The sequence below is a fragment of the Cibotium barometz genome, chromosome 14 (genome assembly GCF_041138505.1).
Source record: "Cibotium barometz isolate CiBa-2024 chromosome 14, ASM4113850v1, whole genome shotgun sequence".
In the NCBI taxonomy this organism is placed as follows: domain Eukaryota; kingdom Viridiplantae; phylum Streptophyta; class Polypodiopsida; order Cyatheales; family Cibotiaceae; genus Cibotium; species Cibotium barometz.
In genome coordinates, this window is record NC_141059.1 from 23,094,915 (window position 1) to 23,119,614 (window position 24,700).

At 43.2% G+C, this 24,700-nt stretch overlaps 1 protein-coding gene and 1 pseudogene across 17 annotated transcripts; both read left to right on the forward strand.

Annotated features, from left to right (window-relative positions):
* The first annotated feature begins 7,851 nt into the window (after positions 1 to 7,851).
* Positions 7,852 to 14,482, forward strand: LOC147631818 (uncharacterized). 16 transcript variants are annotated; one of them, XM_086808360.1, is made up of 10 exons: positions 7,852 to 8,314; positions 12,078 to 12,146; positions 12,327 to 12,395; positions 12,628 to 12,699; positions 12,831 to 12,973; positions 13,088 to 13,287; positions 13,424 to 13,474; positions 13,629 to 13,699; positions 13,796 to 13,888; positions 14,020 to 14,482. In XM_086808360.1, the coding sequence occupies exons 5-9, from the start codon at positions 12,944 to 12,946 to the stop codon at positions 13,822 to 13,824; spliced, it is 381 nt and encodes a 126-aa protein (XP_086664486.1). In that variant the 5' UTR covers positions 7,852 to 8,314; positions 12,078 to 12,146; positions 12,327 to 12,395; positions 12,628 to 12,699; positions 12,831 to 12,943; the 3' UTR covers positions 13,825 to 13,888; positions 14,020 to 14,482. The 16 variants fall into 16 exon arrangements, with proteins under 16 accessions (XP_086664486.1, XP_086664484.1, XP_086664485.1 ...); XM_086808358.1 differs by having other exon boundaries at positions 13,634 to 13,699; XM_086808359.1 differs by lacking the exon at positions 14,020 to 14,482 and having other exon boundaries at positions 13,608 to 13,699; positions 13,796 to 13,873.
* A 2,917-nt stretch (positions 14,483 to 17,399) lies between these two features.
* LOC147631819 (pentatricopeptide repeat-containing protein At4g39530 pseudogene) lies at positions 17,400 to 19,608 on the forward strand (annotated as a pseudogene). The gene is made up of 2 exons (XR_015267356.1): positions 17,400 to 17,528; positions 17,638 to 19,608. The product of XR_015267356.1 is annotated as a pentatricopeptide repeat-containing protein At4g39530 pseudogene (transcript).
* The last annotated feature ends 5,092 nt before the right edge of the window (positions 19,609 to 24,700 follow it).

Consider the following 24,700-nt stretch of genomic DNA (forward strand, 5'->3'; position numbering starts at 1 on the left):
AAATTATGAATCAACTGGATAAATTGGGAGATTGTGATCAGTGGTACTATGGTTTCATTAAAAGATTGTTTTAAAGTTAGTTGATGCTAAGAAAAAGGCAATTTTCATATTGGGTGTGTAAGTGGTGTGGCTAGTTTTATGTTTGCATGAAATTCCGGCTAGGGGGCCTTGGAACTCTTTTCCTTGGTACCCGGGACAAAACCTAACCAAATTCCAAATTGGATCCCATCACTACAGTGGTTGGGCGGTTGGCTAACCCATGGGATCGGATGGGGTTAGGCTGGACTGATGGATCCGTAAATCGAGACTCAATTTCTGTTATTACGATAGATAAAGTAAATCCCGGATAGTAATTGTTCTATGGATAGGAATCAACGGCTGTGCCTCCTTGGTGGGGAAAAAAGCGTTGATCCCAATGATCCAAGTGCAAGTTTCTTCCTTGATCTGACCAAGTATCTTTATAGATGCAGTCGGATCTATTTGATCAGTAAGAGTTTTGACTACGTTAGAGTAAAAATTATCCTGGTGGAATCGCCCGTGCTTTCCGGATAAGGGAAGTTTTTTCGGGTCTGGTTTTGGAAAAACCGACGGATTAGTCTTTTGTCCGGATATCCGTGGACGAGGCCCGAGTGTGGGACCCTGCCTCGCGCAAGAAGTGCTACTTCCGCTGCTAGTACCCCGAATCCGTTGCGCGGTGGGAACAGGGATCTCACAGTTGGTATCAGAGCATTTGGTTAATAAAGATCAACTGAGAAGACAAATATGTCAAAAATTTATCAAGAAGCACAAAAAGGTTGTAATTGTGTGATATAATTCATACAATTTGATATTCAAACTGAAATTCATAATTTGGTAATTGGGTCTTCAGATAGAAGTACCGCAATTATATAGAATCCCTGACTTGCTTGAGGCCTAGACATGATGGTATTTACCTTATAATTCCAAGAGCCACGACTACCGTATATACCGAGAGTATACTGCAGCTCTTTACTGACAGTATATACGAGTAAATCTAAGACTTGAAATTATAAGCGTTAATGCTATCCAGAGGATGATTTCGAATGTGGTTGATATGATTTTTAATTCTGTTTGAGAATTGATGAATTGATTTGGATTCTGATTGAAAAATGATGATCCTTGAAATTTGGTTGAAATGTAATAAGCTGAGCGAAACATCAATAAGGATGAATGGGATGAGTCCCTGTGATGATATTCATAACTGGAATGATGATAATGATTTTAGCAAATCACTATGAGATTAGTGGATTGTGCTGTCAGATTGCTACTATTAATACTTGACTTGGTGGATCAAGTTAAGGGATGACAAATTGAGAACTTGCTTGACTAAAATTCCTGTGGAGGAATGTTCAGAAGGAAAATTTTCAGTCTAATGGACCATTATCGTGTTAAAGATATGAATGATATGATCTGAATGAATTGTTATTTAATGATGAGTTCTATATAAGGGATAATTATCCCCGTATTCTGTTGGGTTGACCAGAATATAAGGAACCCCAGAATAAATTGGATCTTAAGAAAAGAGTTGTCCTCTACCTTACGAGATGAGGACATCTCGCACTTTTTTAAGTGGGGTAGAATGTCAGATTCCTCCCCAACCTTTGAGGTATATAGGAGTAAGAATCTCTCTTTTGATCTTATAATTATTCCCTCTCTAAAATAAAAGAAAGATTCTGTAAAAAGAAAAAAAAAAGAAAAAAGAAAAAAAAAGAAGATCCTTTCCCTAGAATACTTCTCAGGAGTCACGCTGTTTTAAGGATTCAGAACAATGAGTTCAGAAGTGAAAATCGGTGTTTTGGATACCAAGGTTTTGGTTTTCATTCGAGTACGGCCCAAAAGAAGTTCTTTATCTCTTGGGGAGTATAAGAACTTATCTCCCAGATATTGTGAGCCTTATATCTGAATTCAATGAAAGTAGGTGACTTAGCCTACAAGCTTCTTTTATCTCCTCATCTTAAAGTTCTTAATGTATTTCATAGAAATATGTGCCAAATCCAAATCATGGAAAGACGGTAAAACTTCAGTGACAAGATACCGTTGGCTTCTAAGTTACGCTAGCTCCTTCCTTTATATAAGTCGTAACTTTTACTTGTCGCTCACAGTAATCTTACTTCCATCGATCTCCTTTCTTTCTTAATCTCCTTCATGGCTTGGCAACAAGAATTAGTTTTATCCATGATGATTTCTCACCTTCAAGACGCAAGGGAGTCTGTGAAGAAAGATTTTATAGAGCAGTATGAGCGCTCACTTTTCCCTCACTTGGGAACTTCTGTAGCGCAGACAAAATGGCGGACCTATCAAGACATAACCAGGGTAACACCCTGGGGTCAGCAGCACTTTCGTAACAATGTCCGCTTGGCCATGGTTATTGAAGCTTTGGGTTTGGGTCCCCGATACTACTGCGTCATGAGATCAAGGCATCCTGGGTTTTCTGAGCGGGTCTTCTTACTGGCGTGTTTTCTTCCTCATGAGAAGATATGCCTTTACCCCGTTTTTGGCTTGCCTCTCAGAGGTCCTTTTGTTAGAACACCTCATACCACTGAGATAGGCGCAGCAATAACCCACAGAATCATTCCCATAGATGAGTTACCTTATACTTGTGCAGCTTGTGAGGACTGCTTTTGTGATCATATGATGGACGGGCTTATGGAAGTGTAAAGAGTTCTTCTATCTTACTGTATAAGTTCCGAGAATGAATAAAGTTTAAATCTTGTTCTTATTTTGAATCTTGCTCTCTTTAAGACGTTTCTTGGTGGTTAATCTTGATTAAAATTTTTCTCTAAGTCTCATATTCATGAATCTTGCGAAATTATCACAAGTTGCGAGATGAGGACATCTCGCGTTTTTTAAGTGGGGTAGAATGTAAGATTCCTCCCCCACCCCCTTTTTGATGTCTAGTATCTTTCCCTGTAATCAATCCCTCTTCAGAAATATAAAGACCTTGTTTCTATCTGTTTTAGCCTAGAGAGAGAAAAATATTCTAGAGAGAGAATATTCAGATTTTGAATATTTTTGGATAGAAAAATATCTCTTCTAATTCAGATGAGTTCCCCTGAAACAGAAATTCAAAAAGAATTTTCCAATGTGCAATTGGAATTAATTGAAAATAGCTATAAAGAACCTTAGCCTAAGGGTCTAGATTTTCAGAAATCTTTAGACTATGGTCCAATTAAGGTTCCTATGGACCAATAGCATCAATCCATGTGTAGGGAGGAGATAAATCCAACTTGTAAAAAGAAAATACCCAAAAATGAGTAAATGCTCACATGAGGTGAAGAGTTGAAAATGTACAAGGTTTATTAGTAAAAAAACTATGAGCAATATTAAAAGTATGACATATGTAAGGAAGAGGAGTTCTTTAAAGGAGGTGCATATTTCACATAAGATGAAGAGTTGAAAATGTACAAGGTTTATTAGTAAAAAATTATGAGCAATATTAAAAGTATGACATATGTAAGGAAGAGGAGTTCTTTAAAGGAGGTGCATATTTCACATAAGATGAAGAGTTGAAAATGTACAAGGTTTATTAATAAAAAATTATGAGCAATATTAAAAGTATGACATATGTAAGGAAGGGGAGTTCTTTAAAGGAGGTGCATATTTCACATAAGATGAAGAGTTGAAAATGTACAAGGTTTATTAGTAAAAAACTATGAGCAATATTAAAAATATGACATATGTAAGGAAGGGGAGTTCTTTAAAGGAGGTGCATATTTCACATGCTTGAATGAGTTTTAAACTCATAAAAATTGAGATATTTCATCTCTCCTCTCTCCTCATTCAAGTCTAGTTCCAAAAAGTTAGCTTAACTGACCTAAAAATGGTCAAATATTGACCAAACTGATTTAGAAAATTCTAGAATCAGTTTGTTTGGTTAGGAGCTCAATTTTTCCTATAAATAGAACCTCCCCCTTGTTGAAAAATATATAGTGATTATGCATCGTTACTCTACTCCACCTAAGCCAAGAACTGTGAATTCATTTAATAATTCACTAGTTTTTGGAGCTTCCCTCTTTCTTCAATCCCCATTAGTGGCTCCATCAACATACTTAACCAATTGATTGGTTGGGGGCCTCTACCGTGAACAAAGAATCAAGCAAGTTGTAAGGTAATTAGTGAATATTCATCTTTCTATAATTTCTCAATGTTTCTCTCTTCTCAACCCCTCTCAAGCTTGAGAAGTTTAATTGGTATGGTTTTTTTTAAATGCTATTGAAGTTTGAATAGTAGTGAAGAGTTACATAATTTAATAAATGCTATTGAAGTTAATTTTCATTTATGTTTAAATTCTAATGATTCTTATGTAAATTCTCTCTCTCACTCAAGAAATGGTCATACTCATGACCCATTCTCAATCCAAATCAAGCTTTTCATAAAGCTTTTCCTTAACCCAAGATTAAGCTATGCTTGAGGCCAAATTAATGGCTTTTTCTTATGCTTTTAGTTTATGTATATTGATGATTCAATCCATTATGGATTAAGGATCCAATTAGAGAATCATTTTAATTATTTCCTTAATGATAAGCTTTATCCCTTAGAAAAATTGAGATTTATCAGTCATAGCAGCGGAGCTATGGCAAAATTTTTATAAAAATTATGCATAAAATAATTTCATTCAAAGCATAAAAAGAGGACTTCCTACCATATTCTAGGAATTATCATCCTAGATTAATTGAAAGAATTTCATTATAATCATGGAGAAATTGAATTTTAATATCATGCATAAAGGATAATTTTTTTTATATTAAAAGTGTTACTTTTATCATTTTTAATTTTCATGCATAGAAGTATGCATAAAGGATAATTTTTTTTATATTAAAAGTGTTACTTTTATCATTTTTAATTTTCATGCATAGAAGTATGCATAAAGGAAAATTTTTATATCAAAAGTGTTACTTTTATCATTTTTAATTTTTCATGCATAGAAGTATGCATAAAGGATAATTTTTTTTATATCAAAAGTGTTACTTTTATCATATTGGATTTCATGCATAGAGGTATGCATAAAAGTTGAATATTTTATTATAAAAGTGTTACTTTTAGCATAATTGAATTTCATGCATAGAGGTATGCATAAAAGATATGGGAAGTGATAAGAAATGATAAGATGCATGTGGATGTGGATGTGGATGTATGAATGTGGATGTATGGATGTGAATGTGGATGTGGATGTGGATGTATGGATGTGGATGTGGATGTATGAATGTGGATGTATGGATGTGAATGTGGAGGTGGATGTGGATGTATGAATGTGGATGTATGGATGTATGAATGTGGATGTATGGATGTGAATGAGGATGTAGATGTGGATGCATGGATGTAAATGTGGATGTGGATGTATGGATGTATGCATGTAGATGTGGATGCATGAATGTGGATGTATGGATGTGAATGAGGATATAGATGTGGATGTATGGATGTGAATGTACATGTAGATAAAGATGTATATATGTGAATGGTAATGTGGATGTGGATGTATGTATGCATGTGGATGTGGATATGGATGTGTATGTATGAATGTGGATATGGGATGTGGATGTATAAATGAGGATGTGAAAATGGAGATAAGCATGTAGATGTGGATGCATGAATGTGGATGTATGGATGTGAATGAGGATATAGATGTGGATGTATGGATGTGAATGTGCATGTAGATATGGATGTATATATGTGAATGGGAATGTGGATGTGGATGTATGTATGCATGTGGATGTGGATATGGATGTGTATGTATGAATGTGGATATGGGATGTGGATGTATAAATGAGGATGTGAAAATGGAGATAAGCATGTAGATGTGGATGTATGGATGTGAATGTGGATGTGGATGTGGATGTATGAATGTGGATGTATGGATGTGAATGAGGATGTGGATGTGGATGCATGGATGTAAATGTGGATGTGTATGTATGGATGTAGGCATGTAGATGTGGATGCATGAATGTGGATGTATGGATGTGAATGAGGATATAGATGTGGATGTATGGATGTGAATGTGCATGTAGATATGGATGTATAGATGTGAATGAGAATGTGGATGTGGATGTGGATGTATGTATGTATGTATGTGGATGTGGATGTATGAATGAGGACGTGATAATGAATGTATGCATGTGGATGTGGATATGGATGTGTATGTATGAATGCGGATATGGATGTGGATATGGATGTGTATGTATGAATGTGGATATGGGATGTGGATGTATAAATGAGGATGTGAAAATGGAGATAAGCATGTAGATGTGGATGTATGGATGTGGATGTGGATGTGGATGTGGATGTGGATATGGATGTGAATATATGATATGTGATGTGAAGGAATCTGAAGTGAAGAGATGGAAAATGATATGATTGGATGAGTACACATATAAATGAAATGTGGAATAAGTAATGTGGATTGCATGAGGGATAATGTGGAAAAATGAGAGTTAATATAGAAATTGTATTTGTAAACTGTTTGTAAATGCTGTTTGTAAATGGCTGTTTTATGTCAAGAATGCTGGGAAAGCATTTTGACCGTCTTGTGATTAAGGTCGTGGAGACCTAACTGATAAAGTTGCAACTGCTGACGGAGAGTCAATGGAGGACGTCTCGCGTAGCAAGGTCGGCCGAGGTCTTGACCAGCCTCGGTTCGATTAAAATGGTGAGCTTCCGGTACGGTGGATGAGGGACCAAGGAAGCGGCCTATGAGTGAAGCGCTAGGTCACCTGCGAAGGATCCTAGAGGGTGCTGACCATACGGTGCTCGGGCTCTGGGTCGCCCAGGATACCCACGCGTGCGTCGAGGAAGATATTGGAACAAGGAGTAAGAGTTGTTTTCTGGAACCGGGCATGGATCTGGTTGACTGACCTTGCTGGTCCTCAACGGATGAGTCCATGGCTCTTTTATATGGATCTGTTGGTTGATCTTGCTGATCTTCAACGAGAGTCCATCTTGATAAGTGATTATATTGTTGAGTATTATGGGCTAGGAACTATGGAAACGGCCCCTGTGTGGACAGGTGGTGAGCGTTCTAGTTGCCAATGATGCCATAGATACTCTGATGAAGGAATGATGGGAAATTATGAATCAACTGGATAAATTGGGAGATTGTGATCAGTGGTACTATGGTTTCATTAAAAGATTGTTTTAAAGTTAGTTGATGCTAAGAAAAAGGCAATTTTCATATTGGGTGTGTAAGTGGTGTGGCTAGTTTTATGTTTGCATGAAATTCCGGCTAGGGGGCCTTGGAACTCTTTTCCTTGGTACCCGGGACAAAACCTAACCAAATTCCAAATTGGATCCCATCACTACAGTGGTTGGGCGGTTGGCTAACCCATGGGATCGGATGGGGTTAGGCTGGACTGATGGATCCGTAAATCGAGACTCAATTTCTGTTATTACGATAGATAAAGTAAATCCCGGATAGTAATTGTTCTATGGATAGGAATCAACGGCTGTGCCTCCTTGGTGGGGAAAAAAGCGTTGATCCCAATGATCCAAGTGCAAGTTTCTTCCTTGATCTGACCAAGTATCTTTATAGATGCAGTCGGATCTATTTGATCAGTAAGAGTTTTGACTACGTTAGAGTAAAAATTATCCTGGTGGAATCGCCCGTGCTTTCCGGATAAGGGAAGTTTTTTCGGGTCTGGTTTTGGAAAAACCGACGGATTAGTCTTTTGTCCGGATATCCGTGGACGAGGCCCGAGTGTGGGACCCTGCCTCGCGCAAGAAGTGCTACTTCCGCTGCTAGTACCCCGAATCCGTTGCGCGGTGGGAACAGGGATCTCACAGTTGAGATCTCACACCAATTACTCCATCTCTCTAAAAAATGATGCCATGGAAGAAGAAAAAAACAAGTATGGACGCCGAACATGCCGGTTGGTAGGGTTGTGCGTCAATGTCGCACAAGTGACACTTGTCTGCATGTAATAACAAAGAGAAGTGCATGGTAGGGCACTTGCAGCTTGTCCATGGAATAGAGGTCGACATCCCCAAGTTGCAAACCGGTCTTCTTTCCAAGAGCAAGGCGGTGGTTTGGACTTCTCCGCACCCTTTAGCTGAGAGGTGGAAGAGGTAGGCATACCTAAGGTCTAAAGACAAGGAGAAGAAATTTAAAATCAATTGGCAAAAGTAAGAGCGTAATCAATATGCGAAGGTGCAACAGGCATGAAGTGACCTTTGTAGTGCGTTTAAGACCACATTGAAAGAAGATTACATTTCTACTCAGGCGAAGCTAAAGATGTATAGATACATGTTGATGGCGGCAGAGACTCGCCTTGCCAAAATCCAAGAGCGGATCGATGGTGCTGCATGAGTAAGAATCTATTTCCTCAATCTTTTTTAATTTTATGGTCTTATTTCTTTGGGCATTTTGAAACATAAAGAGTGTTGGCATGGGTGATTAAGTTGCACAATAGTAGGGTTAAAAATATGCAAGACTAAAGTGTCCTCTTCCGATAGAGTCTTGCAAGAACACCATATACATATGAGTGTACAATAGGGTATCCAAGCAAGGAACATTTTAACCCTCAGTAAGGTCTATGACTTTCATTTTACAAGGGGAGAAGGAGACCATCAAGCCCCCTTGGGCTAGGGAATGGATATTTGTGTGTGAGTGTGTGAACATGCATAGGTGGGTGTGGGTGTGGGTGTGTGTGTGAACATGCATAGGTGGATATGTGCATGTATGTCTGCCATTGATATTCGCGGAGCAGGAGAACAACAAGGGATGGGGAATGGGTGTCTACATATGTGAGTGTGTGAATTAGAGACTACTTAGGCAAAACCTGGTCCCACTTGGAAGGCTTGTAAATAGACGGAATGGAGGTTGTGCATAACTTGTGATTAGTGAGCTGGGAGCTCCAAGCAACAACATCCCACGCGGGGAGGTCCTCAAGCACACGCTGTGTGAGCACCTCACTTTGCGTACATGTTCACGAGAGCATTGTGAAGCACAATGCTTTTTTGCAACAAACCCTATCTCACAATTTTAGCACAAATTTCTTTGCCCTTGTCGGCCAATCTTATAGTGCTGCAACTAAGCATCACTACCGCGTTCATTGACCTTCAAATAATGATTTCTTTTTGCCACACTTTTCTATAGAGAGACAATGAGCTTTTGCCACATGGATGCCTTCTCCTTGCTTGCTTTTCTGAAACGATGTTAGCCACCCAAGGTAAAAATGTCCAAAGCATGGCCATCCAAGTTTATATGCCCATGCCCATGCCGAGCCGAGTTTCCCATGCCATGCATATGCTGAGTTTACCATGCATGCCCATGCCCATGTTTACAATGCCTGTGCGAGTTGCCCATGTCCATGCCCATGCCCATTCGGGGTCAAGCAACTAGGGCATACGAAGGGCTGGACATCAGTAGTTTGGTGCTGAAGTTCCCAAGTTTTATTTCATGTTTCCGAGTGTGGAATCAGAGACTAGTTAGGCAGAACCGGGTCCCACTTGGAATGCTTGTGAACTGAGGGAACGAAGGTAGTTCGAGGGCCTGAAGGCTGTGGTCAAGACCATTCAAGCAGAGGCTTCACACGAGGACAACTAGTCGGCACACATGCATGTATCAAGGGTCAGGAGGCATTCTTCAGGCTTTATACCTTTTGAGTTTTAAAAAACCCCAAAGCATGGACATGGGTAACTTTACATGCCCATGCCGAGCCGAGTTTACCATGCCCATGCCATGCCGAATTTACCATGCATGCCCATGCCCATGTTTACCAAGCACGTGTCGAGTTTACCATGCCAATGCCCATGCACATCCGAAGCTGCGTTTACCATGCCCATGCCGAGTCGAGTTTACCATGCATCGGGGTTGTTTTAGGCACCCCTAGTGGGCTGTTTTGATAGTGCTTTCAGTTCATTGGGGTTTTCAGCCATTACAAGACGTAGCCTCAGCCGTGTTTTCTCTCTCTCTTTACCCACTAATCAAGAGGTGCCAAGATAGCCAAAGGCTCAACGTTTTTCAGTACTGAAGAACAGTTGAAAAGGCGGTCTTTTCCTCATCAGTAAGTACTGGCTGCAAAGCAATAGCAGGAGATCTTTCGGCAAGGCAAGGAGTGACTTGGGGGAACCAAGGTCGAGCGATTGGGGCATACGAAGGGTTGGACAATAGTAGTTTGGGGCTGAATTTCCCAAGTTCCCACTTGGAAGGCGGCTAAACAGAGGGAACAGAGGTAGTTCGAGGACCTAAAGGCTGTTGAGCTATGTATAGAACGACTCTATATATAGCTCATGTTGAGCTATATATAGAGTCGTTCTATATATAGCTCAACAAAGGCCGTGGTCAAGACCATTCAAGGAGAGGCTTCACGAGTACAACTAGTCTACACGTATCAAGGGTGAGAGGCTTCATGGGTACAACTAGCCCACGTGTATCAAGGGTGGGTTTACCATGCCCATGCCCATGTTTACCATGCCCATGCTGAGTTTACATGCCTGTGCTGAGTTTACCATGCCCATGCCATGTGATGTGCTGAGTTTACCATGCCCATGCCGAGTTGAACATGCCCGGGCCGAGTCTATTATGCCCATGCCCATGCCCATGCCCATGTCCGGCCAAATTTACCATGCACGTGCGGAGTTTACCATGCCCATTACCAACCGAGCCAGGTTTACCATGCCCATGCCAAGCCAAGTTTACCATGCATAGGGGTTGTGCTAGGCACCCCTAGTGGGGTGTTTTGATAGTGTTTTTAGCAATAGAAGTTCATCAACGTTTGCAGCCATTACAAGGCACTCTCAACAGCGTTTTTGCTCTCTTTACCTGCCAATCAAGAGGTGCCAAGCCAGCCAAAGGCTTAGCATTATTCAGTACTGAAGAAGGGCTGCAAAGGTGGTCTTTTCCTCATCGGTAAGTACCGGGCTGCAAAGCAACAGCAGGAGATCTTCTGGCAAGGCAAGGAGTGACTTGGGGGAACCAGGGGTTGAGCGATTGGGGCATACAAAGGGTTGGACAATAGTAGTTTGGGGCTAAAGTTCCCAAGTTCCCACTTGCAAGGTGGCTAAACAAAGCGAACGGAGGTAGTTCAAGGACCTAAAGGCCGTGGTCAAGACCATTCAAGGAGAGGCTTCACGAGTACAACTAGTCCGCACGTATCAAGTGTGAGAGGCTTCACGGGTACAACTAGCCCACACGTATCAAACGGGTGGGTTTACCATGCCCATGCAAATGTTGAGTTTACCATGCATGCCCATGCCCATGTTTACCATGCCCGTGCCGAATTTACCATGCCCATGCCCATGCCGAGTTGAACATGCCCAGGCCGAGTCTACCATGCCCATGTCTGGCCAGATTTACCATGCACGTGTTGAGTTTACCATGCCCATTACTAGCTGAGCTATGTTTACCATGCCCATGCCAAGCCGAGTGTACCATGCATAGGGGTTGTGTTAGGTGCCCCTAGTGGGCTGTTTTGACTGTTTTTAGCAATAGAATTTCATTAGCGTTTTCAGCCATTACAAGGCAGTCTCAGGAACGTTTTTGCTCTCTCTTTACTCGCCAATCAAGAGGTTCCAAGCTAGCCAAAGGCTAAGTGATCACGGCATATGAAGGGTTGGACAACAGTAGTTCGGGGGCTGAAGTTCCCAAGTTTTACTTCATGTTTCTGAGTGTGGAATCACAAACTACTTAGGCAGAACCGGATCCCACTTGGAAGGCTTGTGTGTGCATGCATGTATCAAGGGTGGGGAGACATTCTTCAAGCTTTACACCTTTTGAGTATTAAAAAAGCCAGAAGCATGGCCATCAAAGTTTACATGCCCATGCCCATGCCCATGCCTAGCCGAGTTTACTATGCCCATCCAAGCGGAGTTTACTGTGCATGCCCATGCCCATGTTTACCATGCACGTGTCGAGTTTACCAAGCCCATGCCCAGTCGAGCCGACTTTACCATGCATAGGGGCTGTTTTAGGCGCCCCTAGTAGGCATACGAAGGGCTAGACAATGTCTAAAGTTCCCAAGCTCATCTACATCATTTCAAGTTTGCTTATTTTATGGCCGGTTTCACTACTTATTTCATGAAAAGTTCACAACAAGTTGCTTTATGCTAATATGACACTTTGTTTACAGGATTCGGGAACCCATGAGACTGTTGAGTCGTGTGTGGACACGGGAGAGAAAATGCCCATTGAGAAGGAAGTAAGCCCTCTATCTCCTTCAACCCCTCTTCAACACTCTTCACCTACCTCATTTCAGGTTTACTCACAACACAAGTTTGGAGCACTTTGTGGCAAGTTCACTTGTTTCATGCTAAGTTTACTTTGTGCATTGTGAGTTCACAACAAGTTGCTTTATGCTAATATGACACTTTGTTTACAGGATTCGGGAACCCATGAGACTGTTGAGTCGTGTGTGGACATGGGAGAGAAAATGCCCATTGAGAAGGAAGTAAGCCCTCTATCTCCTTCAACCCCTCTTCAACACTCTTCACCTACGTCATTTCGGGTTTACTCACAACACAAGTTTGGAGCACTTTGTGGCAAGTTCACTTGTTTCATGCTAAGTTTACTTTGTGCATTGTGAGCTCACTAATATGGCACTTGTTTGCAGGATTCACTTACTTTTATGCTAGGTTTACTTTGTGCATTGTGAGTTCACTAATATGGCACTTTGTTTGTAGGATTCAGGAACCCATGAGATTGTTGTTGAGTTGTGTGTGGACATGGGAGAGAAAATTCCCATTGAGGAGGAAGTAAGCTCTCTATCTCCTTCATCCCCTACCATACACTCTTCACCTACATCATTTCGGGTTACAGCACAAGTGAAGAGCACTTTGTGGTGTGGTGGCAAGCTCACTTGTTTCATGTTAAGTTTACTTTGCAGGATTCAAGAGTCCATGAGGGTGTTAGGCCATGTGCGAACACAAAAGAGGATGCCAACATCGAGAGGATTTTGTGGGTACATTTTGAGATGGATCACATTGATGACGGGGGGGCATGCGGATGTGGCTTCCCAGAAGAGTGTTGGTAAATTGCTGGAGACATGGCTAGATTTGGACCAGATCAATACACATGATTTAATGGAGTCTATTGCATGCTTGATTTTTTCTTGCAAAGATCACTTTTTTAGCCATTGTGTAGGCATTTGGGGCTACAAGGAAGAAGTTTCCCATCAGGTCTTCTCGTGCCAAGTGGATAGGGGGCCAATCAACGTCGATTGATGTATCATCACCGATTGATGTATCATCACCGATTGCATCTGAAGCGGCCAGCACGCTACAACTTATATTCAAGATCTCCAACTTGCACGTTGTTGTTATTACTCAGAGAGGGGAGGGGAGGTTGGTGCTTTACATGCATAGGTGGATGGAGAACAACTTGTTGCCCACCCTTCTTGAGAAGGTGTTGGTTGTTGATTCTATGTGGTATTGCATGCCACCGAAACTACTTTGACAGTTTTGTGGACCGCTTCTTCAGGCAAATGGATGTGTCCGGCATGGAATTGTGCTTGTTCCCAATTGTCTACAGGTCTGTCTATGGCTGTGGAAAAGTATCTAGCTGTGTTTTTTCACATACAAATTTGTGTACTTCTAATGAGTGACTTCTGTGCAACAAGAGCCATTGTACCCTCTTTTCTTTGTAAGTCAATAAGCATAGAAAGGTTCTTTGTTTGCGAGGGAAGAAAAGCTATTTGTTGTACATGGACTCCATGGGACTTACAGATGCAAAGGAGTGCTCTTCTCAGCTGTATAGGTATGTTGTTCTCTTCCATGAGAGTCCTAGTCCAAGATATTTATGCATGTCATGGGTACTGACACATGTATTGGTGTCGGTTTCGATTGATTTCAGTGCTCTTAAATGCTTGGGGGCACATGTAGTTGATTCGACCATCCAAGCTGCTCTTTTCAATCCTACGAGTGAGCTGGAGTGAAGATTGTCGAGGTAAAGGCAAAAATGTGTTTCTTTTTAGTTTTTCAAGTTTACCATGGTGCATCTATTATGCTTGTTTTGTTTGGATCTAAATGCCAAATGAAGCAGTTATGCTTACATTGAACATGCATCTTTTGGGGCAGGTACCGCAGTCCAATGGCACAAATTGCGGGTTCTATGTTATGGTGTTTATGAGGTACCTCATCTCCGGCATACTACAAGATGGTGTAGACAAGAGCTGGATCACTAAGAACTAGTTTCAACATGAAGATGTGTGCACACTCAGGATGGAGCTGCAGACATGGTGCATGGGATGTTTGGAAGCACTATGAAGAGCATTTTTTACTGCAGTGGGAATCACCTTTTGTTCGTCATCTTTGCATCCCCTACCATCGTGGGCTTACATACAGCCATACTACTAGCCGATTTTATTCTCTCCCAAATCTAGATATGCTTGTTACTTGTTTTCTCAACGAACAATTTGGATATATCTTGGGAAGTGAAGAAGGACCTCCCTTTTGTGTATCAAGGCTGTAATGATCCTGTGATCTGCAGTGACTAATGATAATATGTGATTTTTACTAATTTCATCTCTCAATTTTAGAATATAATGGCATTTTTATTCATGGTTTGTTGAATCTTCCACTCTATTTTATTAGTATCGGAGTTCCATGAAGCCCATTGAATTATAGTCATGGGATAATTTTCTGAAATGCCTCACTTGACGGCTCATCTCTTAAAGGCTTTGTTTTGTCTGTGTTGTACTTTGTTGCCGTATGGGTGCACAAGGTTCTTGTGTGTTGAAATTCAGATCTTACACAATTGGAAGTAGACAGCTCTATGTTTGGGTGTTGGTTCTCGTACATGTCATTTGGAGCACGGGATTCTCCTATCTTTACTGTATAGGGATATGTAGTCCAGCCAAGCTACGTCCATCTCGTATGAGATTGAATTAGTGATGAAAAAAGCGCAAGAAGTAAGCATCGTTTTAGTATGGTATTGCAAAATTGAGGAGTAATAACATGTTGGTTCCATGGCAACTTTTTTGAACAAACTACATGGAGCACCTCACTTGGTATAGGTTGTGCACTCCCACTAGAGAGAAAACCTGCACATATACATCGTAAGACTCCAATAGACAAAAATCAGCTTATGTCAATCAAATCTAGGCAAATATATTCACGCCTACGTCGTAAAAAAGGTTGTGTGATAGATGTAGTTGTTGGGAGCTCCCTTGTTAGCTTGAATAGCAGTGAGTCTTGATGATGCTCATGCAACTTTTGTGGACTTGCAGGAGGTGAACGTGGTGAAATGATATCTGCATTGATTGCAGCCCATGCGCAGCATGGGAAGTGTCAAGAGGCTTTATCCCTTTTCTCAAAAATGTAACATGAAGGTGCGAAGCCAAACCAAGTCACGCAGCTTGTGTGTTTGAAAATGTGTACCAACCTGGTCGACCTGTTTTGGGGCACGCTTTTGCAGGACCACATCATTAAGAGAGGTTTCGAAACAAATGTGTTTGTTGTGAGTGCTCTCATCAAGGTGTATATCAGTTGTGGCGAAGCCTGAGAGATGCTTGAAGGGTGTTTGATAGCTTGGTGAAGCTGGCCGCTATCATTTCTAGGAGTAAGAGAGAAGCCCTCTTTCATACACTTCCACCTCTTTAAATTCAGCACACCTTGTACATCATGGGCCTTTAATGTATTAAGGGTCACCACAATTTCTCCTCGAAGATCTGCTTCCATCAACTTGTAGCTCCCCTTGTCGAAAGAGAAAAAGGTGCTAGAGATGTAGCGATGTGGGTTGAGCATATCCCTTACACTAGGAGAAGCATCACATGCCAAGGGATGTAGTACTTCCACCTCGTCTTGAATGAACTCATCGATGACCATGTCATCGCTCAGTGTGTCGCCACTTGTTGCACTATCTGAAAACACCTCGAAGCTGAATTCTTTTGCATCAATTGTTGCATTCCAATGAACCTACAAAGCAAAGCCAAATTACTATCCACTGATGATATTTGCATGGTCTCAAAGCCCTCTCTATTGACCATGCATACCTCATTCAAATTGGGGATAGAGACCTTGCTTGCACATTCATTTCAGCCATCAGCAAGTCTGTTGCGCTTGCATCAATTGTTGCATTCCAATGAACCTACAAAGCAAAGCTAGATTTCTATCCACTAATGATAGCTGCATGGTCTGAAAGCCCTCTCTTTTGACCATGCATATCCCATTCATATTAGGGATAGAGACCTTACTGAGATTCATTGTAGCTATCCCTTGAGGGCAGCCATCAGCAAAATTGAATAGAAGGCTGATGAGAGGAACAAAAAGTTCAATCTCTGTCTCTCTCTCTCTCGCATGCCGTGGAGTCCGTGCGAAATGAGGGCACTATTTTTGTGTATGGACTTCTTACAGCACCCCATGTGGAGGTCGAGATAAACGACCTCGTATTTAGGGGTGTAAAGGTACAAGGATTTTTATTAGGCGCTTGGTTAAGGGGCCTCTCCCCTAATGAGCTTATGGATTTGGGAACCCATGCCATGGATCTACTAGAAATGAAGATTATTATGCTGTCAATTAGAGTTAAGCATGGGATCTTCATGAGTTCAAAGATGCAATAAGGAAAAGCTTGGTAAGTTGCCTCTAAATTTTGTATATAAATGCTATTGCATGTAGTTTCACATAGTTTCAAATGGTAGAGAGAGAGAGAGAGAGAGATGTGGACAAAAGGGGAGAGAGAGAGAGCTTGCTTGATATCCCATTGGAAGCTTCAGGAAGCTTGCCAAGCCAGAGAGGAAACCGGTGTTGACAGAGAGAGGTCCTAGAGGCAAGGTTGAGCAGCAAGGATTGGCAAAGATTTGACCTCATTCAAATTCAAATCGCTCTCCAAGTCAAATCAAATCGTTCAAGAGGCTGTCCCTATCCATGTGAAACCACCACGTTGGCCTCTTTTAAGCCACGTCAAATACCTGTGTTGAATGTCCTACTTGGCCTTTTTTGTCACGTCATTAGTTTACTATGTTGGGCCTAGTTCCCGGATCTGGACAGTCCAGATTGCACCCGATCCAGGAGGGCATCCAGGGCCCTAGATCCCATACTGGGCACTTAGGCCCAGCATCGTGCCCTCTAGTGTTTAGGGTGTAGCGGGCAGATTTTTGACAATGTCTCGCTCCCAAGTTCATTTCCCGACAATTTCCCGGTGGCGGGGGCGGTAAAATTATGTTAAACAACGCTCGTTTCTGTAGAACTGGGGAAAGGCGTTGGACCAAAATCTTGGTTGGCCTACAGTTGACCAAACGCAATGTAGCGGAGATGGCTTCTTGCCTGAAGGCACCAGGCATTTTAGGACCAAGAGCACTTACAAAGCGCTTATGGAAGGAACGAAAGTGGGTTGTGCCAATTTTGCAGGGGGCTCGGCTGGCGCTGATGATAGTGAGTCTCCGGTGCCCCTTTGCGTGAAATATATACTGAAAAACAGGCTTACAATCACCACGGAGTCCCTATGGATGGTCGGCTTGTACATCCCAAGTTGGGTTCAAGACATCCAGAAAGCAGAAAAGCTTTGTACCACAAAGTACACGAAGAAGAAATGAAGCACAGCAACATCAATTGGGAGATGCGCAGCTTAGAGGAGGCTTTGCAAGAAGGTGTGCCATCCTTCCTTTCTGTTGATGATCTTGCATCCATGTTGCACAAGTGCAGAAAGGAGAGAGACCTAACCCATGGGCTCCGCTTGCATGCCTACATGTGCGAAAGCGGCCTGGACACCCAGATATCACTTGGGAACTACCTTGTCTCCATGTTGGTGGAGATTGGAAGCATGTGCTATGCCCAGCAGGTTTTCGATAAGCTCATGTATCGGGATGCGTCTTTGTGGAATTCTCTTATCACAGGATATGTTAAACGAGGGGAGTCACAGCATGCTCTCGTCCTGTACCAGAAAATGCAGAAGGATGATTCTCTATATCCTAATCGATATACTTTCATGGCCTTACTGCAAGCTTGCGCTAGGCTGGAGGATCTGGAGAGAGGTTGCAAAATACATGCTGAGATTGAGAGAAAGGGGTTGGAAACAGACGTTTTCGTTGGCAGCTCCTTGGTTGATATGTATGCCAAATGTGGCTCCCTTGTAAAAGCTTTGGAAGTGTTTGACAAACTCCCGGTTCGAAATGTAGTCTCGTGGACTGTGCTAATTGCAGGATATGCAGAACACGGGCGTGGTGAGGAGGCACTTTACTATTTCAAACATATGAAACATGCAGGCATCTCTCCGGATGACATCACATTTGTTTGCAGCTTGAAAGCCTGTGGCAGCTTAGGATCCACACACAGAGGACACGAAATACATGCTGAAATCACCAAGAAAGGATTGGAAAGAGACCACTTTGTTGCCAACACCTTGGTTGATATGTATGCAAGATGTGGCTCGCTTGTAGAAGCACAAGATGTGTTTGACAAGCTTCCAGTTCGAACCGCGGTCTCCTGGAATGCACTAATTGCAGGATATGCAGAACATGGGTGTGGTGAGCAAGCTCTTAACTGTTTCGAACAAATGCAACACGAGGGCATTTCTCCTGGTCCGGTCACATTTGTTTGCAGCTTGAAAGCTTGTGGTAGCATAGGAGCCATGGATAAAGGTGGAGAAATACACGCTGAGATTGCCAGGAAAGGGTTGCTTGAGAGAGACATTTTCATTGGCAGCACATTGGTTGATATGTATGCCAAATGTGGCTCCCTTGCAAAAGCAAAGGAAGTGTTTGACGAGCTCCCAGTACAAGACGTGGTCTCGTGGACTGCACTTATTGCAGGATATACGGAATGCGGGCGTGGTGAGGAAGCACTGGACTGTTTTGAACAGATGCAACATAAGAGTGTCTCTCCTGGAGCAGTCACATTTGTTTGTAGCTTGAAAGCTTGTGGCAGCACAGGAGCCACAGCGAAGGGAAGAGAAATACATGCTAAGATAGCTAGATTAGGGTTGGAAAGAGAACTCCTGGTTGGCAACACCTTGGTTGATATGTATGTGAAATGTGGCTCACCTGCAGATGCACATGAAGTGTTTGACAAGCTGCCAATTCGAAATATAGTCTCCTGGACTGCACTAATCACAGGATATGCTGATCTCGGAGAGAGTGAAAATGCATTCCATGTCTTTGACAGTATGATAGGAGAAGGTATAAAGCCAGATGCGGTCACATTCACTGGTGTTCTTAATGCATGCAATCATGCAGGTCTAGTGGACAAGGGCCAGTTGTACTTTGAGGCCATGAGTAATGACTATGGTTACCTCCCAACTCATGAGCATTACACGTGCATGGTCGATCTCCTTGGCCGTGCAGGCCATATAAACAAGGCGGTAGTGATGATCAAGAAAATGCCATTCCAGCCTGGTATAGTAATGTGGCACATTGTGTTGGGGGCTTGTCGGAAGTGGGGCAATGTGGAGTTCGGAAGACATGCCTTTGAACATGCTGTGCGACTGGATGAAAAGGATGTTGCAGCTTATGTCTGTATGTCTAACATCTATGCAGATGCGGCCATGTACGAGGATGCGAATGAGATTGAAGCAATGAGAGTGGCAAAACAAGCATGGAAGAAGCCAGGACATAGTTGGTGGGACACATTCCTTTTTGGTCAGGGAAGGAAGACTTTCCCAAAGCAAAATCATTTCATGCAAAGCTAAAGATCTTTCACTGAAAATGACAAAGGCTAGGTTTGTTCTAGGCTTGCAAAGGGTGTTATTGGATACCATGGATGAAAGTGCAATGCAAGCCAGGGATCTCCGGGTTTGTAATGACTGCCATTTGCCTATGTAACTCGTATCCAAAATAGAGCAGCAAAGAGTTGTTATCAGAGATGCTAACAGCTTGCAGTAATTGTGGTAAGAAAGTGTGCTAATGGTGATGGTAGCACAACAGTAGTAGCTCCTTGTCCCCTTTCACTTGTTGGAACATTGGAGAGACAGATGGATAAAAGCGAGTTGTACTATGAGTGTTCGCCTATATAAGGTGTGATTTTTTTAACTTGAAAGCAAGTTGATGGTATGGAAATAAAGTTGTTGGTACATTGTATTCTGCCGGGGACTCGTAGTGAGTGATGCCTTGATGGAATCTATGTTTGAAGACACAAGGCAATTACAAATCATGCAACAGTGGTACTCTTCATGTTGCTAGAACTGTCACATGCACAGCATGTGGACATGCTAATCCCAAGTTTTAGGCTGTGTTTAGGCACCTTTTGGGGCATTGAGAACAGCTAGGGTTAATCTTAAGGATTTTACTCAATACAAACAAAAGAAGCTGGTAGTTTGGCATTATTTTTCTCGACTAGCTTTAGGCTCAAGATCCTCCCTAATTACTGTTTTTTCACCGCCCATAGGCGCATTTCACTGTCCGTAGCGCTTTTTTCTGCCATTCAGTGATGCTGCTGAGGGAGCACCTAGGTGGGGTTTGAACCCAGGACCTCCCGGTTTCAAGACAAACATCTCACCACACCTCCTCATTGGTTGGTAGTTTGGCATTTTTATGACTATTTCTGCATTTTATGCGTTGAAGGACCTTGTAACATGCGGAAGCTTCGTGGTCGAATTGGTAACTTCAATATTCGGAATTCAGCAATCTTTCACAATGAATATAACACACAAAACTGAAGTAGATGTGCAGAAAATAGAGAGAGAGAGAGAGGGAGAAGAGGGCATATTATTGGGTCCCAAATACCCTCTGTAGGGCCCCCACCACGAATGGTGTATTTGCTTTATTAGAATGATGTAAATCGAAAAATAAAGATGGAATCTTGACTTGCACTTTCACCTTGGTTGGTGTAAGCCTAGCGGAGCATGCAAGGACAGATTCAACTACGTGTCCAAGAGATATAGACAAAGAGAGAGAGAAGGCGGAGAAGAGAGATGGGTATAGGGGATTCACACAGTACACCACACTGAGCGGGGAATAGGCCCCACTCCCTTTTCAGGAATTTATTTCAAGAATAATCCATGGGCTCTTTGAAGCCAGGACTAGTACAACAATTGAATACAATATCGAACAAATATGTCGATGATGAGGTTGACGCTAAAGTCGACGTCAAGGCACAAGATTTGTGATGCCGAACTCACACCACGAGGATGACCCATGAGTGTTACTCCGGGCTCGTACGAAGGTATGAATCCAATACTTGATACTCACAAAATCCCACAAGAGTCTGTACCCAAATCTGAAAGGAGTCGACGGCTAGGAAAGCTATTTGCGAAACTGGAGTGCTGCACAGGCACCGCGAGCTCCCCGAACCTTGAAATGCTCCCCTCCGTATCTGTTCCTCTGCCATCGCTTCCTTCCTTCTTCGCTTCGCCCCTCCTTCCTCCATCATTTCCTTCCTCCTTCGCTGCCTGAATCGCTCCCCTCCGCCTCTTATCCTTCCTCCGCCTCTGTTCCTCTGCCTTCGCTTCCTTCCTCCATCGTTGCGCCCCTCCTTCCTCCTTCGTTTCCTTCCTCCTTCGCTGCGTCCATCCGCCTCTCTTCTTGATTCGCCCCCCATCCTCCTCCGCCTCCCCTCCTTGCCTCTGCCCGCCCTAATTCGCCTCTTCCTTCCCCTCTGTTTGCCCCTTCCCCTACCCGCCCTTCTTTGCCCTCCTATTGATCGTTTCGCCTCCCCTCCTCTGCCTCTTCCCTCTGCGCAGCCCTATTGTGCTGCCCTTCCCTCGCCCCTCTTCGCCTTTGTGTCCAGCCATCTCCCCCTTGCTTCCCTTTCCTTTTTGCTTTTCCCTTTTCCACCCTCCTTTCCTTTCCTCCGCCTCAACGCCTTCCTCTTCCCCTTGGTTCGGATTGCTCCTCATCCAGTCGGCCTTTTTCTTCGATTACCATCATAGCTAATCATTCTCCCTCGGCCGGGCAAACCATTGTATTTTCTGAAGCCGAGCTCGCGGTCCTCTATGCCGAAATGGAGAAAAACTCCAAAATGACTCTCATTGCCAGAATCTTTGGATCTCACCATCCCGTCTCCAGGCTCAGGAAACCCACCTGTGGGTGGTAGAAAGCGCCTTCTAAAGGACCAGCTTCACCCTGCTGTTATACAGGAGGATCTATGGATGTGCTTTTGTTGTAGGAACACAAATTGGATAGATCTCAGTGTAGCAAAACTAGTAAGATGCTTTCCGGCCACACCTTCTGGTCCTCGGCAGTTGGGACTATAGGGGGTGTTTGTATTTCAGTGGCAGCATCTATTATACCTCATGTTATTGGGCATGGTGTTATCATCCCTGCTAGAGCGCAATGGATCTTGATCATGCATGAGGGTCAGAAATTGGGAATCTTGAATATCTATGCACCTAACATGAGAGGTGAAAGGGTGGCCTTTTGGGACACCATTACAAATGTCATTCCTCAGGTTGATCATTGGATAGTGGGAGGAGATTTTAATATGGTTGAGCAACCTTCTGACAAGAAGGGTGGACGCGAAGGGGGTTTACACCCTTTGGAGCGAGCCTCATGGGAGAGGTTCACGCTTTCCTCTTTTGGCAGGGATTGCTGGACTGAGGATGACTTCCAGAGAAGGCCGAATTCCTTATCTTTCTCTTGGCATAACCGCCGCCGCAGGAGTGGGGATGAGAGCATCTTTGCACGTCTGGACAGGTTTTATGTGGATGATTGGTCCTTGGACAGAGGAGGCACCATTGCTATTATGCCTGGCACCACCAAATCCGATCATTGCCTCGTCGTTTTGTGTCTCAAGGAGCCTGGGGCTTGCTTGGCCTCTCCCCGTATCCGTATCCCTGACCCTCTTTATCTAGATGTTGACATTTCCCTTGAGATCAGAGAGATATGGAGATCTTGTGACGGTCCTGATCCTCGTCATAATATTGCGCTAGCTCTTGAGAGGACCAGCCATCGTTATCATAGCACTACCTTGTCTAAGAAGGAGGAGGCTCTCGACAAGGAGAGAGCTATTAGGCGTAGGATTGCTGCTCTTCAGAGGGAACATGAAAAGCATCCACATGCGACTTGGATTACAGACCTCTTGACCACAGTTAGAGCAGAGCTGCAGTTGGCCATGGACAGGAGGGCTGAGTTTGGCTTTCATGCGAACGAGGCTTTTTGGACTTAGATGGGTGGCAGATGCAACAAAGAGTTTTTTTTAGCACACAGGCCCTCCCATAGCAGGGATTCTATGAGGTACTTTTGCAGGATTCACAAGGTGAGGTTCAGATTGAGCCTAATAAGGTGAGGGGTATTGCTTCAGAATTTTATCGGTCTTTGTTGACTGCAGAGGTGCCCTCCCCTCAGAGAGAGGTGACACGGCAAAAAGTTTGGGAGTGCATGCCCAGGCTCATTACAGATGCTATGTGTTCTTCCCTGGATGCCCCTTTCTCGAAGGATGAATTCCTTCACCCACTGCATGCTCTTTCCAGTGGTTCATGCCCAGGGGATGATGGTCTTTCTCCCACCTTCTTTATTCTTTTTTGGGATTATATTGGAGATGCTATCATTGTTGCCCTCTTCAGGAAATGTGGTTGTGGGGTATGATACCTCCATACCTCACGGAGGGGCTGATTCACCTTATCCCCAAGAGTGGGGACAAGGATAACATCAAGCAGCCGATTCTCCAAAGGACTATCCATGATACCCAGAATGGGTTCCTCCAAGGAAGGAGTATATTTGATAACATCTTTTCTTTCTCGGAAGCTATCGAGTGGGCAAAGTCTAGTCAGTAGCCTCTTGCCATTCTTTTGCTTGATTTTAAAAAAGCTTATGACAGAGTGGATTGGGATTTTTTGGAGGGCACTATGGCACACATGGGGTTTTCCCAAAACTGGATCAGAGGTGTGTCTTGCCTATACAGGGAGGCTCATAGCACTGTTTTAGCTTGTGGGGGGCGTGGTGAGCGTTTTTAGATTTCCCGTTCAGTGAGGGAGGGCTGTCCCCTCGCCCCTTTACTGTACCTCATTGTAGCTGAGGCTATGAGCAGGTTTCTTCGGGCTGCCCCTAGTGTTGTGGGTCTCAGGCTGCCTTTATGTACGGAGGAAGAGTTTTTGGACTGCAGATGATACGGCGTTGTTCCTCGAGGCTTCACATGCTTGTTTATGTGCTTTTTGGACAGCCTTGGAGGCCTTTTGTTTGGTAGCAAGAGCTTCTATCAATTGGCATAAGTCAGTTGGTTTTTGGATTAGTGATTCTCCTCTTGCAGATTGGGGTACAGATGTTGGTTTTACTTGGATTTGAGAGAGGATGCTCTGAAGACGACTACCACTCCATAGATGACTACCCTAGTCTCCATGGCTTCTGTGTTGAGTACAGCTCCCACATAGTTCTTCGGATCCCAGTTCTTTGGTTGGTACAATCGTTAGCTAGGAGCTCGAAGGTAAGTAGAAGGGCGCCCAAGACCAAAAGTATGAGCGCAAAAAATTGCTCAATACCTTTAGCTACAAAGGTGGCCAGAGAGTCGTTGCCTTGTTTGACAGTGGCAGCACGAAGGAAGTGATCACGGAATAGGCCACTCGGCAAGCTCGTTTCGTTCTGACTTTGGTAGACAAGAAGGTTGAGGGATTCAGCACATGAATGATGACAAGCATCAAGTTTGAAGCTCAAGGTCCTAAATTATTGATTCAGGGCATATAATTGGTGCGAGATTTTATGGTTTCCCCTCTTATAGGAGTAGGAGTAATTTTGAGAATTCACTGGTTTCACAAGTTTCAACTCGATATTGATTAGGATAGGCACACTTTCGGATTATCCAGAATGTGTCCAAAGCCCCGATCAGTAAATGTGAACCAATAATCCTAGACTTTCCTCTCATCAGCCACTTCAGGCTAAACGATCACGAAAGGTGC

Bases quoted from the DNA above. Each gene is read 5' to 3' on its own strand.
- LOC147631818 (XM_086808348.1), top strand. The intron at 12,396-12,627 runs GTAAGCCCTCTA...CTTTGTTTGTAG, and splicing joins AAATGCCCATTGAGAAGGAA to GATTCAGGAACCCATGAGAT.